The sequence below is a fragment of the Corapipo altera genome, unplaced genomic scaffold (genome assembly GCF_003945725.1).
Source record: "Corapipo altera isolate COAL_440 unplaced genomic scaffold, ASM394572v1 65, whole genome shotgun sequence".
In the NCBI taxonomy this organism is placed as follows: Eukaryota; Metazoa; Chordata; class Aves; order Passeriformes; family Pipridae; genus Corapipo; species Corapipo altera.
The window spans coordinates 10913414-10932952 of NW_020884891.1; the positions used below are offsets into that span (position 1 = coordinate 10913414).

Consider the following 19539-nt stretch of genomic DNA (forward strand, 5'->3'; position numbering starts at 1 on the left):
ACTAATTGAATTTGTGGAAGGAGAAAATAATGAGGAAAAATGCAGATGAGGTAAGGGAAAAGCTTCAGAGGCTGGACTAGAATACAGATGAAGGAAGTAAGATCCTGTGAATAGTCAGTTCTAGCATGGCTTTGACTTTGTTAATGAGTGAGAACTGAAAAATACATATTTATTATTGACTTGTTTAATGATGTAGTGTGTTAACAATGTGACTGTCACCTAGAGATGCTTTCTTGAATAGCGGGACAGGATTGATGCCTCCCCACTGAACAATGTGACAGCACACTTTCTCCCTTCAGCTATGCTCATTCTTTTTGGCACAAGTTTATTCAAAAAGATCATCCATCACCACTGCCTTTTCACTGATATGATCAACTGCATAAATAAGAAGTTTGAAAGGAATGTGCTTTGCAGTCTGAGGGGCAGAGGAACTGAAAAGCAAGGAGGAATGATAAGCCTGAGGAAAATGATAAGACCTGCTACCAGGAGTGATAGGGACAGGGAATGAGGGGGAATGTATAGGGCTGAGACAGCTGGGCAGCACCAGAGGCAGCAGGCTGAGAGCAAAACAAGAGTGCAGATTCAGGAGTAAACGCTACTGAATAGGAGAAATATCACATTGATACAGGCTGGATGTGTAATTGAATTAGGTGGGGTGCTGACATGGTGACATATAGTGCTAAAGCTTCTGCTCAGTCACGTGGATGAAACATATACTCCACGGGGTTGCCTGCAAGTGGATCAGTCCTCCCTATTCCCCCCAGAAAACCTGCCTCTCACATAATAAGCTAACAGGTTTTTAGAACTTCCTGAATTCTTTCTTGCTGTATTTATCACCAACATTTTGGCAAATTTTGTTAAAGAAATTAGGAAAAAAAAGAAAATGAATATTTGAAAAAGAACTCCACATAGAAATTATGTAAATGCCCACTGTGGTACTGGGTGACTCCTGCAGTTCTGTTCCCCCCATCCCTGATCTCCTTGGTGGGGCAGGTGAGCTGTATGTCTCAAGATGCAGCATGGACAGGTGCTCCACTCGTGTGTCATCTCTGTGAGAGCAGGTTGTGTGTGATGGGAAATATGCTGATGAGGGAGACTCAGAGAGGAAAATGGGATCAGAAAGTACTTGGACTTCAGCTCTCTTAGGGTACCAGAGGGATCATGTCTTGTTGTAATACGCTGACTGTTGGTTTTCTTTCAGAGCTTCCACATTTTATGTGGAAAGTTTTTACAGTGGCAGGATGTTTAGCTTTTTAATCAAGACATGTCTTTATTATTGTTGTGTCTTATTCTGCACAACTTTCCAGCATTCTTGGACTCTTTTTCCATATACATGGCTAGCTTTGGAGGGTTTACGTGGCTACCACTGACCTGTTTCCCAGGGCCCACTAAAAAAGGAGTGTATTTCAAAACAGTCAGCTTCTGTTGGGCAAAGGAGAAATTAATGGTAAATGACTCCAAAAAGTGAAAGCTTTAACCCTTTGGTCCTTTAAAACCCAGTTCCCATTGGTGCTAACTTCCCTTTCATTGCAAGATAATGAACCTTCCCTTCTGTTCTGCGTCCTCACCTTCAGCGTGGGTTCTCTGCATAGCTCCCGTCGGGGTCAATTATCTGGCAGGAGAGGCCCCCAAGAGCAGACTCTGGTGCTTAATTGTTACTGTGGGATCCTCGGGCAATGTGCAGTTGCTGGGGCTCATTTACAATTCTAACACATCCAGCACACCCTGCATCAGGAGCCCTGTGAACTGGACAAAAGTTAGAAAGTGGCAGTGCTGTTCCTGGCCAAAAGCTCATTAAGATAGACATCTCCTGCTAGTGAACATCACACAGATGACACAGACAGCTCACTCCAAATGAGAAACATTCTTTTGTTCTGCCTTACTAGGGCTTTCAGATAAAAAGAATTTGAGGCCAGCTGTGATATGAAGGGAACAGGTTTAAAATAGCTCTCAGGGGCAGTAAATGCTTAATGATCAGATCTTTCATTACTCTTGGAACATTTGAGGAAACTCAGCCAGCTAAAATTCTTGTTGATTACTTTAACAGAGGCCCTTTGTTCATATTATCATGCAGAATAATTAAGCCAATGCAAGCAAATCTGCTTAGCTATATACATAATTAAAATGTTAGGCTGTGATTAAACAGACTGTATTGGCACAGACAGCACCTATTCACTTCATAAAAGAGTTCCATCACTGCCTTAAGCTTGTTTTCACCTTATTTTTATTTATTATTTTGGAAAAATGGGTTTTATCAAGATAGTGGAAGATGATGTGTTTCCAGTGAGGAGTTAATGAGATTTTATAATGGAGAAAAGAGATGTAAGCATATCCAAAGTAGTTAGCTTGTAGGGCAAAATTAAAGGTGTAAGAAACAGCACAACAGTGTGTTTTAACTTATTTAAAAGCTCATTTTGAAGAGTTTATGTCAAATTTTCTTATTTCCTCCCCAATTTTGGCATCTCTTACACAACAGTCAAATCTTCAAATTGAAGAGTTTATGTGGCACCTGAAGCTTTTTATGTATAAAATATTTTACCTAAATGCACTTCCAACTTGTTGGACTACCTGCTTTGAGTCAAAACCTTATTGTCAAACATTACATCATTCTGAGCTCTCCAAAGCCTGATCACCAACTTTCTTTTGGGATTCTCTCTCAGTTGGCAATTAATGACAATAACAGTTATGCTGTTGGCAGGGGCAGGCTGGTTTTCACTAGTTCTTTGCAGAAATGGGCCAAGATCTTTTGTGATTTCCCTGGCAGCAGTGCTGGAATTTTCCCGAGTTTCTCCCAGCTAGGTCATCAAGAGTTCTTAGGAAGCAGATTTTGGCTCTCCTGCTTTTTTGGGTTACAAAATCTTGTTTTACTAGAATTTTTTTCGGAGTGGAATAGGTACAAGAAGGTGTCCTTAGCTCTGGGACTGGAGGGCTGCTGATAGAGAGGAGACACTCGACAGAAATCAGGTTATTTTGATACCAGTGAGAAGTCTACAGTTTTTTACTATTTATTTAGTAATATATGTTAAGTAACATATTGTAGAACAGTAACAGTGGATTTAAGATGCACTGGCCGATTGATGCAGCCCCAGAAGAGGTCCTGGGGTTTCACCTTGACTACCTTTCATGTGTTAGACCAGAGCAATCTTTTTTCACAAGCAAGATCTTTGAATGTGTTTTCTGAGATGGAAATAAGAGCTGGTCTGCTGGGTTCAGCCCACTGCCCTGAAGTAGAACTCAAAGTGACAACTGCTCTACGCTCTTGGGCTAAGCAGTCCCCTGGGAACTTCAGTTTGGAAATCTATTAAGATTTCACAAGTGGTTCAGCAGGAGTAGCATTGAATGATATGCAATGGCTCTGAAAACTGCAATTTAAAATGAAAATGGGAAAATGAGAAAAATATTTCTCCTTACACTTATAACGGACAATATCATATTTTCCCTAATTTTTTTCATGTGCCTTCGGTCCAGATTGAAGTGCTCATTCCTCTGTTGGGTCAGATGTCCCTCTAATATGGTTACATAGAATTTGATCTGATAATTTTCTTTGAAATCCTACTTGATGTATCTCTTTCTACTGAGTTTCACAAAAACCTTCAGAGACTATTATGTAGATTTACAGGGAAATGTATTTCAAGGGAACAGTTGAGTTTCTGGTATGTTTGAGCTGTGTAATCTAAGAAATGGCAAAGCCCATTTGCCTGTTACTGGACTCATGGCTTCAAGAATCTTTCAGTAGATTGATTTTGCCGGAGCTTCATTCTAGAGGGACTGTTCTAATAAATGATCCTTTCAACATTTTAATCATAGCCAAAACAAACAAACAAAAAAATTGAGAGGCCAGTAAAAAGAGCTGCAGTTTGCAACATTCAGTGTTCAAATGCAGTCTTTCAATTGTCAGGAGTTTCTCTGCTCCTCAGTTTCTCTAGGGTTTGCTTAACTTCTTGCTTGAAAAGTAAGTCAGTGACTGCATTTTCCTAGGCACTCTGTGTATTAATGTGAGTCGTGATCATCATGAGCATGGTAGTTATGATAGTTTTGTCTCATGTTATGATAGAGTGATCTCATCATGGACATGATTTAGATGGGGTAAATAATTCCCAACACATGCAAACTATAAAGAAATTGGGAGCTTGTTATAAGCTGATGTCATGGGAAGCGTCCAGTCCCTTCAGCAGGGACTCATCAGTGCAAAGGTCTTTAAAAAATGTCTGACTTTGAAGTAAGAAGAAAAATCAGGGTGGGAAAAACTGTTGTAAGTTCTTAAGTCTCCATGGGCTTTGGCCATTATTGTCAATTGAGTCTTTCAGTTGCTTATGATTGCAAAATAAAAGAGATTCTAGGCTGAACTAGTACAAGAATCTGCAATTTTTTCCTCTCACTTGTGAAGACAATCCATAATTTATAAACTAAGTCTTTCAAACAAAATAGCAGCAGGGGTTTTATTTCCAGCACATTTGCTGAAGCTCAAAATCAGGTTTTTTTTCAATTTTGACTTGGTTATCATAATTTACATAGTGTGAAGTGAGTGAGAAGGGCTACTGGTAGGATTTTGTTGCATAATTTTACACCTGGTTTGGATTAATATAAATGGCAAAGTTAAACTTAGTGGATAATCAGTTCTGATAGTAAACACCCTCTAATGCTTTTTAATGTTGTCATTGGACCCTTTTTGAAAGGACGTCACTGTCTGGCTAGACCTAAACCCAAAGATTTTGTGAGACTTAGCTTATGTGAATATATTACAAGGCAGTCAAAGCAAGGAAATATTTTCTAATAGCACAGAATTGAAAATATGATCTCAGATATGAAAACCCAGCCTTCTGGAACATATCATCACTTGGAGCTGTACATGTGTCTTTAAGAACATTTTTTTTGTTAACTAAATAACCACATTTAAAATCAAATCTTCCTTTTTCTAGGAAGACCTTTCTGAAGATTGATTAGTTGGTGACTGTTGTCTTTTAGTTTATGGAGAGTTATGCAGCCATAACTATAAATACTTCTACATAATGTCTTCTTATTTCACTGAGGAAAAAGCTGGCCCAAGAGCTCACTTTTCTTGTTTGATGCTTCTACAACACTTCCCATTCCACCCTGGGTACACTAAGAAAAGTTTATGTAGGAACTGTTTCAGTCTCTATTGAACTGCAGCTACCACAAACTGCGTATTTAGCAGGATACAACCTGGCTGTGCTGCACAACACTTTAGTACAGGAAATGATAATAAATGCCATGTTAATGTCAAGCTGGCTTTGTTAAGAGGAAAGTCTGACTCTTCCCATTTAGAGATGTGGAACAAAAATACCCCAGTACATAAACCTTAAGCATCACTTGACTCCTATTTATGCCTCTAGAATTAGAACTCAAATTCATTGTCCCATCCTAGCTGCTGGCAGAGGGGAGAACTGGGCTGGGGAGAAACAGGCTAGAGCAACAGTTCTGGCTGAGGAACATGAAGTGACTGGGAATCTGCCTGTGAAAAGTATAAAATGTACCTTTGGTACACACTAAATCCTAGAGCACACTGCAGTGAGTTTAATGCCAGTATAGTGTGTATCGGTACGAGTCCTCCAGGGACCCTTCTTAAAGAGTCTGGGAGTTTTGTTGTTTACATCAATGGGAACAGAAGGCAGTTTTAAGTTATCGTAGCCTTAACACACCTGATTTTGTGGTGTTCATCCTGAACAAACAAATAAAGAAGAGAGAAACAGGAAAGTAAAGCTATAGGAGATAGATTTGATTTTGATGTGGAGATCAACTAACTATGGGTGCTCTTTGTAGTAGTCAGCTGCATGTAAAGCTTAGTGTGATGTACTGTGTCTCTTGAGCTGAGGTCACTTGAGGACAGATTGGGAGTTTTTACTTTAAGTGGTGGTACAGTCAGGCTCACTGCACTTTGTGAACATGCTGAACTATCATCCAGTGTGTCTACATTAAAAACTCTTTTGCCAAGTTAAAATCAATTATTTGTTTTTGCTTTGGATGCTTTGCATTCTTGCTCACAGTTGGGTTGGTGTTATGTGAGAAGGGAGGGTTGTGGGTTCATACTCAATATACTCATGCAGTTGCAGACATACTTTACCCAAGAAGTAAAACGGTCCAAAACCTCAGATCAGAAGATGAAGACATTTTTCAAACCTCAAACAAAAGCAATAAATGGAAATAAGGATTAACTTTGTAAATTTTCCCCCCTCCCCCAATAAATTACAAAAATCTTGGCTTTTATCTTAGATGGATAACACAATAGGCACCAGAGCACACCAACATTACGCAAATACTTCATGTGCTATCAATTATTTTGGAAGGAGTCATCATCTGAATTGTGAAATGCTTTGACCTTTTTTTTAATGGAGAGTGTAGGAAGATGAGAGCGTTAGTTAGGCTGACACATTCTTTCTCTTGTACTCGTGTAGGTACATTTGAAAGTATTTTCAGAAGAACATAGCAGTGAATAGGGGTCTGGTCGCAGTACCCTGCCTCTCTTGGCCTGTGGAGTCATGTGGAGCCAGAGATGATCCCTGTGACATGAGAGGGGGATAGGGGTGAAGTGAGAAATAAGATTTAGTGTGCTGCTAAGAAGCATTTGGATGTTATGAAATCAAGAGTATACATTCAATGGGGATGCAGCTGTGCAACCCTGAGTGTTACTGACTTTCAATCTGCAACCAGCAGGAAGGAGAACACCCCTCACATAGTTAAGGAAGCAGAGCAAGTACATGTCCCTAAGGAGTGTTCTCATGGAAAGGATTCTTGTAGCAGATTCCTTGCTAAAATGAAAAGATAGCAAAAATAAATATGAAGGGTGTCATGAAATAACAGAAATGAATTTCATTAGGAATTTCCAGAGACATCCTGGATTTCAGATTTGATGTACTAATTGATGTACAAAGTGATTTACTTTGAACACTCATCTTTGCCAAGGCTGATACTCTCCATTTTAGTTACACTGCTAGCCATGTGTGAGTTAATGTTTTACATCTTTTTCTTATGTTTCTGAAAGCCTTCTCATTTTAGTCATTACAGCAGATTGATTCCATCAACATTTCCCCAATTATTTTGAGCTTCAGAATATATATTGCCCAGAAAGCAGTAAGTCCTGTACTGTTCCCTCTGTTGTCAGAGAGATTTCTTCTTGAGTAGGTTTCCATATAAGAATGTCAGTGCTTTGATTTCTAAAATTTAGCATGGCAGGTAGGTTAAAGCTGAATTAAATTGGGTATTTCCCAATCTGATCGTTCCATAGCTCAGTACTGATTTCACAGCAGGCAGCCACACACTGCACCCAGCTGGGTATGAGGCTTTACCTTCTCTGAGGTGGCAGCAGCCAGACTGCAAACAGGTCACTGAAACCAAACATCTTGACACAACAGCACTGTATGCAAACCATCTTGTTTTATTATCAACATCAGGGTTTATTAATTTATCAAACCAGGCCAAAGTGATACAAGTACATAAATAAGTACTGTAACAGACATACATCTTATGAAGAGAATGAAAAACATGACACTGTGTATTTTGTTGTCTTAAGTGACCAGAAACTGGAAAAATGCACCGCTACATTTTACTAAATTATGCTTATGATTGTTTTTGCTTTTCTTAAAAAGTGTTTATTATAAAATAAATATACAATCTGGATTCCACCTGTCCTGTCACAAATACAAAAAGCAGGTTGCCTTCTTCATAAAAAAAAATTACAAACACTGTACACTTTCCAATTAGTCTTTTTTCACCAGCTACTGCTACAAACAGACAATGCCTGTTAGGTGAGAAATCAACTGCTGATTTTCTCACCAGACGCTACAGTTCCTCAGAACCTCTTCCTAAAGATTTATAATAAAATTTTACACTTCTGCAGCACATTTCAACCCAGTAGATGCCACTGCAATGTGTGCTGCTGATGGCAAACTGCTGCTTCTACAGTTACACTGCAGTAACCTCTGGTGCAGTGAGGTCTTAGGACCTTGGTTTGGATATGCTGCGCCCCTGTCCAGCACCAGGACAGGATTTATGAAAGCTACAATCCCCGTGGAAAGGTGATGGGACAGTTTGGTTAGCTCTCCTTTAATGAACAGTGATAGAGGACTTCTCATGGCCAGGTGTTCCTGCATTTCAACTTGCGGTACTTTCAAATGGCCAGTATTCCCAGATTGTATCTGCTCTCTCTCCAGGCCTAGGGACAGCAGGGTGGTCCTGAGATCACCCTGTATGTATTCTCTAATTCCCTTCAGCCTTTTGTTCATTTTCATGTCTGTTCTCCTCATTTGCTCCTCTTGCTTGAGAAGCCCTGTATCCCACTCCTCCCGAGGCTCAGGCGGCACGGGCAGGACCCGGGTGCTATGGAGAAGCCTGATCCTGAGGCCTGTGGGGCTGATGGAGGCTGCCAGGGCCTGCTGCTCAAGCCAAGGATCGCCTCAGCATGGTGAGGCTCTGCCTGAACAGGCTTTTGGCATCCAGTACCAACCCCTGCCACACCTTCATCCCTTTAGGAATGGGGACACCCTGGAGTGCTGTCACTGGCAGAATAACAAACCTCAAAATCTTTGCTCTCACTGTTGATTTTACTCCCTGTGAAGCCCCAGCCCTTGGCTCAGGCCATTTCCATAAAGCTTTGTTTCCTAGCATGTGTTTGAACAGCAGTATTCCTGTCTGCTTGTGGAGTAGAAAATGGGAGCAAAAGCAGGCAGAGTCACTTGCATCTTGGGATTTAATCCAACATTGCAGCCATGGTGCAGTGCAGGATTTGGGTGACTCTTCAGAGAAAACAGTTTTTAAATTATACTTACACTTATTCTACAGAATAAGTAGACACACTGTAGACATGCTATACTAAATTTAACAGACTCAGATTTGTTTTTCTTCACAACAGTTGTCACAGAGCTGTTGTGCCCTAAAGACCTGCTGTAGCTGTTTGGTGTTTGTCATGGGAGAGAGATGTCCTTGAATCATGAGAAGTGAGAGGTCATTCTCAGAGAAATGCACAAGATTAGGTTTGTAACAAATCAGAACAAATAAATTAATCCCTGTCACAACTTTTGAGGAGTTATTAATTGTGAGGTTTAACAGTCTAGGTGTTTTGAAAACACTGCAAGTACTTCACTGCCTTCTGCCCCATCACTTTAGAAGGTGGTTTATCAGCCAAGACCATGTGTTAATAGGGCCCAGAATAATGAAGTTATTAGGGCTGTGATAGGGAGCTAACACTTCATATTTTTAGAGAAGTGGGTGGAGGAAACAGTAAAAACCACTTAAAAGCGAACATTCGCTCCAATTGCTACAAAAATATAGTGATTGCCACTAACACCTGCTGTTCAGTTTATGGACTTTGTTTGCTCAACTACAAGACATCATCCCAAAGGCAGGCTGCTTAGGAGTTTGTTAGTTTAAATCTGCTTTTTATGTTTCCAGCACAAGTATTGTATCACTTGTATTTTTTCTCCACTACTAAGAGAAATCCAAGAGTCATTTCAACACCAGAAATTTAGCACAGGAAATAATGCTCTCTATAACTCCTGCACATTTTTTAGGTGTTCTTCTTTTCAATAGTTTGAATAATTTGCCAAATAATAATAGTAATAATAATGTTCTGTTTTCTCTTTTTAACTTGTAAAGAAATGCAACTCTGGGAAAGCACAGTCTCTCTTTCTCCTTCCCCCACCAGTAATACAGAGCCTCCTAGTTTTTGAAGGAGATATTTGAATGGTTGACACAGACCACTACACATAAAGCAGCAAATTTGCTGTGCATGATGTGAATAATTACTGCATTATAGTTTTGGGTTTTAGGGCAACTGTTGACTTAAGCAAAATAAGCCTGCAGTCCAGCTGCAGATCCAAGTTTTCATAAGTTTTCTTGTGTTTTTCCCTCCAGTGCTGTCTCCCTTAACAGTGACCCTTTTCAGACTTTTCAAGGTACAAAACCTTTACCAGATCCTCGAGCTCAGTCCTGCACACTCTGCTTTCACACATTTGGCTGATCTGAGCTTCTCCCTCGCTAAATATTTTCCACTGGCCTGAAAACAAAAACACAAAGGAGACAGATACTGACTTAGAAAAGGGCACAGGGAACTTTGAAGACATTTATAAGCACTCTGCAAACCAACTGATTCACAATAGTCAAAGAGGGAATGTCCAGTCCTCCCATGGAAAATATTCAAAGTATCTTACAATCACGTAACATATTCCATGCAAAATAACCTTATTAAAAATGATAAACAAGGACCAGAATATTATTATTATTTTCTTTAATTAAGTAGTCCTGTAAGTTGGCTCTATTTATTCAACCACTTATGACAATGGATATCCTGGCAAACCAAAGTATTTAGAAGTGGGAAGCAACATGTCTAAGTGTTTATGTGCTATGAACTCTGTCTATATGCCTGTAATTAACATTTTTGATAATTTTGATATGAATGCATGCTGTCCTGATAACTACATTACAGATAACAATGGCAAGCTAAGGAAGGCTGACAGCAAAAAATTAGGGAGCTTTTTCTACAAAAAGATTACTGTATCTGAATAGGCCTGTATTATTAAGAATATATTATCCCTGGGAAAAAGACTTCTTTACTTAATTAGAAAAAAATTACAAGTTATAATGCAAAAGAACTAGGAGTTAAAAATATCTGTATCTTAGTTCAACTATTAAATCAGCTGAATTAGTAGTTGCCAACTACTATCAAAATCCCAAACTCGATGAAATACAAAGAAGAAATCAAGGAGGAAAAGTTAGTACATCCATTTCACTGTGTTGAGTAACAGAGAATGTTTTTCACTGCTATGATAATATGAAGAGTAGAAACCTCAAGAGGTCAGAATTTTACTTACTAAGGGTTGTCCTTGTTATCAACTTGAAGTAAGGAAGTTCTTCAAATTTTCTTTTGGACACTTTTTCAACATAGAAGTGACGCAGAATCCCTTCAGCAAAGAAATGAGAAATGCATGTTACTGGAAATGTGCCCGTTGTTCTAAATCTGCCTTTTTGTAAAATTTTCAGACTATTCTTTCTTTTTTATTCTGTTTTCCATCCTCCCCCACCCATTTTTTTGCTACTCCCTTGTAAATCTTTCCATGGATTGTGAGGGGTGTGAGAATCAGCCAATTCTTTTCCAAAATAGCTGAATCTTTCCTTATTATACATAAATGTAAGATTACAAGAGAAACCAAAAATCCCAGTGTCTTGGAGAAAAACAGTATCATTTTGCAGATACCATTTTGCCTGTCATGAGCCAGCACACAACACCACTGTCAAATCATTATGAGGCTTTGTGGCTTCTTGAACACTCATGGTATGTGTGAACCATCCAATGCTCTGTGACTTCTTTTCTACTCCCACTTTGGCCTTAGGTTTCTGCTTTAAAGCACATTCTAGAGATGTATCATTTCCATGTACTGGGCTGCACTATGTGAGGATTTCCTACGAGGATCATATGCTCTTTATTCAAAAGAGATTAAGTAGATTTGATTTTTAGGAGGCTGAAGATAATTTTTATTACACCCAAAGTTCATGATTTGCACCAGTGCTTCTCGACGCTTTTCTATTTTGTTCTAATTTTACCAGTTAGTCTAGTAAAAGATATTGTTTCCATCCTTAAGACATTTTTGGCCCATATTCTAGACCATCATGGATGCAGCATCACTACAACAGATAGGACAGACTGATTTCAATGGAAAGCTTTTTGGTCCATCCTAAATAAGAGCCTCCAGGCACTCAGTTCAAACTCATTTCTCTGAAATAAATTACACAGAATATTGCTGACAACCTGTTTGTCATTGTGCCTTTGCTCCCAATGAAGGGTAGGAGTTTGCAGAACTACAGCTTTGTGTGTTTCTAATGGGTTTTACTCAGCAAAACTTGTCTATGTTGGAAGTGGTTGTAATAGTGATATCCTAAAGAGCCAGAAGAACAGCAGTCTCAAAAAGTTTGGACCTCTAAACTATCCTGGGATTTTAATGGCAGATTATACACTGTTTAAAGAAAGAACTTGCTCAACTCACCTTTTCTAATTGTCCACACATGTATTTCTATCTGAGGTGGCTTTTCAATCTCTATTGCAATTTTCCTGATGGTTTCTCCTTCTTCTGTGAAAACAGATTCATAGACAGGAAATGTCTCTTTCCCACAGAAGTAATCTTTGTTGTCAAAGGTTTGACTTGGCACATCTTCTGTTAAAGAAAACAAAAGCACAAAACACCTACTACAGCTGTAATCAAGTCCTCCAGAACTTATTTGGCACCAATAGCCAAGTAGGTTTAGCTTAAAAGTAGCATTTTCATTTGTATGGCCACTCAAATCCATCTCCAGCTAAGCCCCAGACACTTAACAGTGTTCTATTCTGGTTCTGGTGGCCTGTTCATTGGAGGCAAGACAGTATTCATAGTTATAATCCAGTCTCCTAAGGAAATGAGCTGTAACACCATGTGGTCTGGGAGACTCCTCACAATTTTTAAATCTGTTGTCCCCTTTTCAAGAATATTTGAAATAATTATAGAAATCTCAGAGGTAATAACTAAATGAAAATTGGTGGTTGGTCAGAGTGAAGAAAACCAAATTCATGCTTTGTTGAAGAGAAGGGCAGGCAGAATCCAGGAGGTTTGCACTTTGCTCAGCAGCAGCCAGCTGGCCAGTGCAAGCCTGGGCTAGCCATAGGGCACATTATCTTTTGCCCACCTGGTAAAGTTGTAGAGCATATAAGTAGAAATTGTAATTATTCTGTTTGCAATTGGAAGTTGGACAAGAATGTAAGAGAGATGATGCAACGCAGAGGCTTGGACTTCTGTTTGTGGAAACACCTACTAATTCTCTACACATACAAGACAGACAGAAAGAGATTCCGCTTTAAAATGGGCATACAGAATCTCAAAGAACAAGACAGTAACTTTCTTTTTGCCATTAAATTTTCAATTGAAGCCTGTTAGCCAGGTTTTGTTGGATGTTCTTCTACTGAAAGCTGTGGATCTCTGCTTCACAAGTATCCAAAAGCTTTAGATAACACATCTCCCGCCTGCCTACTGGCACTGCTTTTTTCCCCAGTAAGCAAAGCCAGCAAAAGATAGGAAGTGTGCATTCTATATATGGCTGAGCATTTCTGCCCAGTGCATCAGCAAACAAACACAGAAATGGGCCCTACAGATTAGAGGAGAAGTTTAAAGACACATAAGGGAACTGGACACTCCTTTACCCTTTGTAACACATGCAACATGGCTGGTCATTTGGCAGACCCTCAGCAGATTCCTGTTAGCAGATTTTTCACTAGCTGTAGGTATTTATTTTAGTAATGTCTACATAAGTTTTATCATTAGTGCAGAAAAGACACAATGCTAAACCTGTGATAAGCTAGTATTTATTTTATGGGTTAGGTTACGTAACTGACACCAATCAGAGTTTTGAATCCTTCTGGTACGTTTTAAAAAGCAGAAATGATGTTATCTCCACACAAATTTCACAAGCTACAAAATGATTCAAAAGTTCTGTGGGCACTGGGGTGGGGGAAGGACGAGAGTCTTATGACAGTAATGAACTTTCTGTATACATTTCTGCAATACTCTCTTTGGAAATGAGCGCTAGGAAGTCGAGCTAACAGCAGAAAGAAAGGCAGTGACTGATCAGAACGCATGTGCCAGGCAGCATGGCCCCTGCCTGAGGAGCAGCAGTGAGAGCAGAGCTGGCCAGGCAGCTCTGCCTGTCCCCCACTGAGACTTCTCACACACCTTAGCACGGGCACAGCTCCTGCTGTTTGCATCAGAGTTATTGTGACCGGAAGGCTTGAGCCAAGCCCCGTAACATGCACAGCAAAAAGATGGTCTGTGATCAACTTTGTTTTACCTGGACAGACTTTACAGCATTTTCCTTCTACTTTCTGAGGGTATTTGCAGGGATATTGTTCTGGACAGTGAATTTTCTTACATTCTTGTTTGGTGATGTTGCAGGTGCACAACACACACTCTACGATTCCAAAGGCCCGGAGATTAGGATGCCAAGATTCACCATGAGAGTATGTTTTGCCATTTGAAACACAAACTACGAAAGAAAACAAAAAGAAGAAAAAGTACAACTGGAAAAGGTATGTTCACTGACTACCCCTCTATACACATTTGTTTGATTCATGCACATTTGTTTAAAGCAGTGTCTCCATATGTCATCTGTTAGTGTCTGGCTCATTTCTCTGCTTGGTAATTTTAACTTGGAGTTTAGTTACTTAAAATGAGCCTGAGCTTGTGATCACCCTTTTCTGAGCAGTTTTGCCTTGATTCCAACTCTGCTGATGCTGATGTCCATTGCTGTTTTGAGGAAAACAGTGAAGGTGGCTGAGTCAAGTATCTGACTGGCTCCCCCCCCGTGCATTTCAGTTGTGCACCATTAACCAGCTCATAAAACTCACTCCTCCTTCCCCTCCTAATCTCAGTCCACACACAGGACACAGCCTGCTACAGTGGCTCTGGCTGCTGGAATTGAATTTGCAGATGATAGAATCATGTTATTTGCTACTGAGTCATCTGCACAGCTTCAGCCATAAGCTGAAGAGAGCCATGCTATCAGCAGGATGGATTAGTGCCACCTGGGCCTTTTATTGCTTTTGCATGAGAGTTCTGCTACATAACACACAGAACAAAGCAAGGGAATGTTGCAAAATGAAGTTTAATGTCCTCTGTGGAAATATATATGTCTATAGGTATATAGAGACATTTGGCTTTTGGAATCACAAGAAAACATTAACATGAAAGGATGCATATGGGACTGAAATTTCATTCTAATAGCATCTAAGAGCCTCAGAATATTTATTCATCAGAGCCCTTGGGAGTCAGAGAAATACAGCTGACACAAGGAGAGTGGAAAAATCTATGCCTGGTAGAAGCCACTTTGGGTCACCCAGCAGTTGATGAGAATTATATCACTTTACACCATGTTTGCATTTGTCCTATAAACCTTACTTCTTTATTTTTAAATATTTTATAAACACAAAGAAAAATGCAAACTAATCCTAACAAGGTGAAATAAAGGACACAGCCTGATTTCTAAAAGCAACTGAAGGGAAGCTGGGATATGTTGTAAATATTTCCAATTCTTCTAATATGCCATCATTTTTATTAATGTTTTTTTTGTAAAATATGTTCCAATTTTGCCTGTAACTTTCAAAAGCAATTTAATTTTTATCTGTAATCTGAAATTTATATCTAACTGGTAACAGATGTAACCAACTGGCTTATACTTTACTGAGTTACTGAGATTTATGGGGAGTGTTTTTTGCAATGTATTTTCTTTCATGGAGTTATGCTATCATTTGGTTTCTAAACTGCTACTTTTTAACTCTTTCTTAAGACATGGTTTTATTTTAGAGGTAGGAAACAATTTTGTTTCTCAAATAAAAAGCCATGTTTTATCTGTGTACTAAGAACATGGGAGAAAAAACTATAAATGAGAAAACAGGTAAGTACTCAGCTGCTCAGCAGGCTTCTTACATGCTCAAATATCATATTATTAGTTATATCTATGCTTATAGGGATTTTTCCCCCCATCCAGAGTTCTCCAGATCCTTTATGGACATAAATACTCCATGATTTCTCCCTGACAGATGAAGGGATAATACAGGACATTGCGTGATACATATTTTCTGTCTTTTAAGGGTTGTTTAGCACAGAACAGTTAAATAATTACTCTAGGGGAGAAGATGAAGCCTCTAGTAGAAGCCAAAATACAGCAAATAACTCCTGGTTCCCTGATACCCTGTTTTTAGTGCTCTTCATGTTCAGAATGGTAAATCTGTATCCACACAACTACACAGTATTTCCACGTCAGGAGAGTTGTTGTGTGTTTATTTTTTAACTTGTTGAAATGTGTCTCAAGGGGCATGTGCATTAATTAATAGAACACTTGTTAATTGCACAGGAACAAAAGAAAACATGTGCTCAGCATTCCTGTTTCCATCATGGGGATCTCTCAGACACTCTCCAGGCAGTGAGTGTCTGAAATTATGCTGCATCCAGAACTATGCTATTCGTCTGTATGCTCTTTATTTGCTGAAACAAGTCATTTAGAAACTGCTTTGATGATGTCTTCATGTGTGAATTACATGTCAAAGACATTGCCCTGCATGGAGATTCCTGTTCCTAGATTCAGCATAAAACACTGGCATGATCTGAATGTTTTTTCATGCTTGTTCAGGTGGATAACAAAGATCCTATAGCCAACATTCCTTCTGTTAGTTAATACCTTAAAAGATTAGTTGGCCCTAATACAAGGGCTTTTAACTCTTTGTGGGTAGTTTCTAAGTGCATACTGACTGGTATTTGTGGATAGATGCTCTTTTGAGCATACGTTTGTACAGCTATTTCTTTTATGTCTTCCTAGACCTGTTCCTGCAAACCTCTGTTCTCCAAGGTACACCCACTGTGGGAACTGAGCATCCCACTACAAAACCTGCTGTCTCACTAACTGGTGAACTGGTATTTTCCCTTTATTTTTGTCCTTCCTTGAGTGCATGAGGAATATAGCTTGAATATGGTTTGCCATATGGGCTCAAAATTCTGCTGTCCACATAATGTAGTACGTCCTGTATTCTATTAGCAGAGGGCACTAAAGGATTCTTAGAGTGAGATTCATTACCTTGGTTAGATTTGCCTTTTCACAGCTCAGGCATCAAGTACAGGCTAATTGCCTGCTCTGCCTCTTATATCAGTCATGGGGGACAAAAAGCATCCCTTCCATCCCACTGTCTCAGGCAAGAAGTTTAAGGTGGGGGAAGACATGATACTATCTTTCATAAGCATAATTTGGTAAGCCCTGGAGGCAGAAAACCCCCTGATACTTTACGGTCTGAGATTTGTAGGGCAGTTTAAATATAAGCTGTTTATGACCAGTAAAGTTACAAAATAGGACAGAGTGTAAAGAAAATAACCATGAACAATTTCCTATGGGACGAGCCACTGTGTGAACAAGTTGTTGAATCTAAAGGCATCGTGGTGTCCTCTGTGGCACAAAGCACTCACTCCCCTGGTAGACACTGCATGAGTTCTCAAAATTGTATAGCACAACCCCACAAAGTAACTCAGAGAGCAACACAGTTCTGTGGTGCCTTTTCAGAGTGAAATGCAGTTGTCTGTGCAGGGAGAATTGGTCTCGCTCAAGAGGGAATTTCATACCCTGAATAGCTGATTGCTTTCTGCCTCCCTGATTTGCACTGGCTTTCTTGATACCAGTGTGAATCCCCAAGATTCTGCTGTATATTTTGAGAAGTCTCTCTGAGCTGTAGGTGATTGATTCCTGACCCAGAGCAATACTGTAAGAAGTACTTGTCTTTACCTCGTCCGTGCTTATGCTTGTTGTTGATGACGATTTGTACTATTGTGCCCGAGGCTTGCTGGGGATCCGGCAGGACTCCGCGGTTACTCCTGGCATTGGGAAAACGTGGAATATTGACTACCTGCCTCACAGAGCTGGGTGACAGGTCGTAGTGGGAGCGATGGTATGAGTGTCTCTGTTTGGGGACAGAAAGAGAGCAGGAAAGTAAATGTCTCGTTCCAATGAACATGGGGAGAGGGGCTGTACTAGAAGCTTAACACAGGCAACAAGGTAGTGGCCACCCTCATCAGGCATCATTAGCCACATGTGCAGATGTAACTCATCTCACCAGTCTTGTATGTCAATGTAGGTGTCTTTATCTGAGTTGGTCATCCGAAGTCCCTAACTGTCAATGGACAGAGAGGCAGTTTTAGAACTTGACCTGGTGTGGGTCTCTAGAGCATAAGAAGAACCACAACCCAGGTGTGCCTGTTTTGCTCCATTTATTCAAAATGGTGTTCAGAGCTAGGTATCTACTTTACTGATCTTACTCTACTTACTCTGATCTACTCTACTTTAAGAGCAGATGAGAAGAATTTTAAGTCTGTCTAGTTTTCTTCATAAAAATTGCTTTCTACCGTGGCTCCAGTGGCAGAACACATCCAGAATGACTGCCCAGATTCTTCTTTGCTTGCATCTTGAAACTCTCATGCAAGGCCCAAGTTAGCCTTGCACAGCCTGAGCAGAGCCTTACTAGAATGTGTTTTACAGACTAGAAATCTCATTCCATTTGCAAAGGAAAGCAGCAGCAGCAGCAGCAGCAGCAGTAGTAGTAGTAGTAGCACACAGCATGCTTTCTAGAGCAAAAACACTGTTTTCAGAGAATCGTTTTTCAAAATGGCCATGGACCTGAAGGAATAGTGTAGATTACAGCACTCCTTTTATCAGGCATGGTTGTTCCCACTCATCTAAAGACCTGTTGGTTCATGTATTTGGATAGTGCACCTAATGCTCAAAAGGTCTTCAGATTCTCTCCAAATGCTGTTATAAAAATTATTTCTTGAGGAGTAAGTTGTTAATGGAAACTCTTAGCCCCACAGATAATGAAGCCCCTAGAGTAAATACATATATGTGTATGTGAACTGGGAAGCAAGTGTTCGCAATTATGATTTAAAAACAATGCTTGAATAGCAAACAAAATGCTGTTGAATTTTATTCTTATAGAGCATATACAACAAAGACCAAATCCAGAATCCACAGGAGCTCATGGGAGTTAATAATTCAACATGATTCATGAATTCAGGTTGAGTGGAAGAAACTTACTTTGGGCTAGATTCACAGAACCCAGAATGAAACAATAGGTATTCAGACCTGTTATCATACTTTTCTCTTTTTCCCCCAATGCACTGTCATGCACAGCACAGCAAGAAAATATGTCTTTAAATTGTAGGTCCCACTTACAGCTTCCCTGTTGGCCGGCTGCCGGAAAATATCTCCATCAGAATGTTCCCATGATAATTCTCCATCTCCTGTATGTGAAGCAGAGCAGTGTCAGTTAGAGGAGTAACTGTGAAACACCTTGGGAAATACAGAGGGGAAAAGTCTCACCCGGCTTTACAGCTGTATTTAGGGTCTGAATAGTGGTAGAGGAATGAATATGGAAATCAGCAAACTTTAATATATTAATCTATTTGGCCATGCAGGGAGCAGAAACTGACTCACAGTTTCCTCCCCATGAGCTGTGTTAGATCTTGATGCAAACATTTGGTTTAGCTTTTCATTTCATAAGAATCACAGAGGAGAGATAAAACAGCTTATGCCATATTGAAAAGGATAAAGTTGATTACGAGATAAATAATCATTTAAACATTTTTAAATAAGAGTAGTAGGTAGAAGAATACATTAAATAAGCCCTGCATCAGTGGAGACAGTGGGTCGCCTCTACTGCATAATCCAATTTAATCTCACCTCTCATATGGAAATGCAAATGAACTGGTTTCTCATTAGTGACTTTGGCTGAAGCGACTGATTTCTCCAGCGTAAGGCTGGTTTACTGTCTAGCTGAGTCTGACAGTTTATACTTTGAAAGTCAAATTGATTTTTGTAAATGGAAGAGTCTGGTTTCAAATACAGCTCAAATAACTATATGGGAAGAGAAATCAGATGATTAACAAGGATTTACTTTAATTAACTGTCAAAGTATTACATTTAAAACAGTGTATCATTGTATTTCACCCTGGGAAGCCAGGGCTATCACCTTGCCTG

General features: G+C 39.7%; 1 protein-coding gene across 2 annotated transcripts in view; it reads right to left on the reverse strand.

Moving 5' to 3' along the window:
- Positions 1 to 7388: 7388 nt before the first annotated feature.
- Positions 7389 to 19539, reverse strand: part of CHRDL1 (chordin like 1) — a 38369-nt gene continuing 26218 nt past the window's right edge. The window contains exons 7-12 of one of the 2 annotated variants that reach the window (XM_027645205.1): positions 18736 to 18803; positions 17296 to 17470; positions 13822 to 14016; positions 11994 to 12158; positions 10824 to 10913; positions 7389 to 10009 (exon numbers count right to left, since the gene is read on the reverse strand). In XM_027645205.1, the coding sequence (XP_027501006.1) occupies positions 9879 to 10009; positions 10824 to 10913; positions 11994 to 12158; positions 13822 to 14016; positions 17296 to 17470; positions 18736 to 18803 (824 nt within the window). In that variant the 3' untranslated portion in view covers positions 7389 to 9878. Of the gene's footprint in view, positions 10010 to 10823; positions 10914 to 11993; positions 12162 to 13821; positions 14017 to 17295; positions 17471 to 18735; positions 18804 to 19539 lie in introns of both variants that reach the window. The other variant, XM_027645204.1, reaches the window with a different exon arrangement.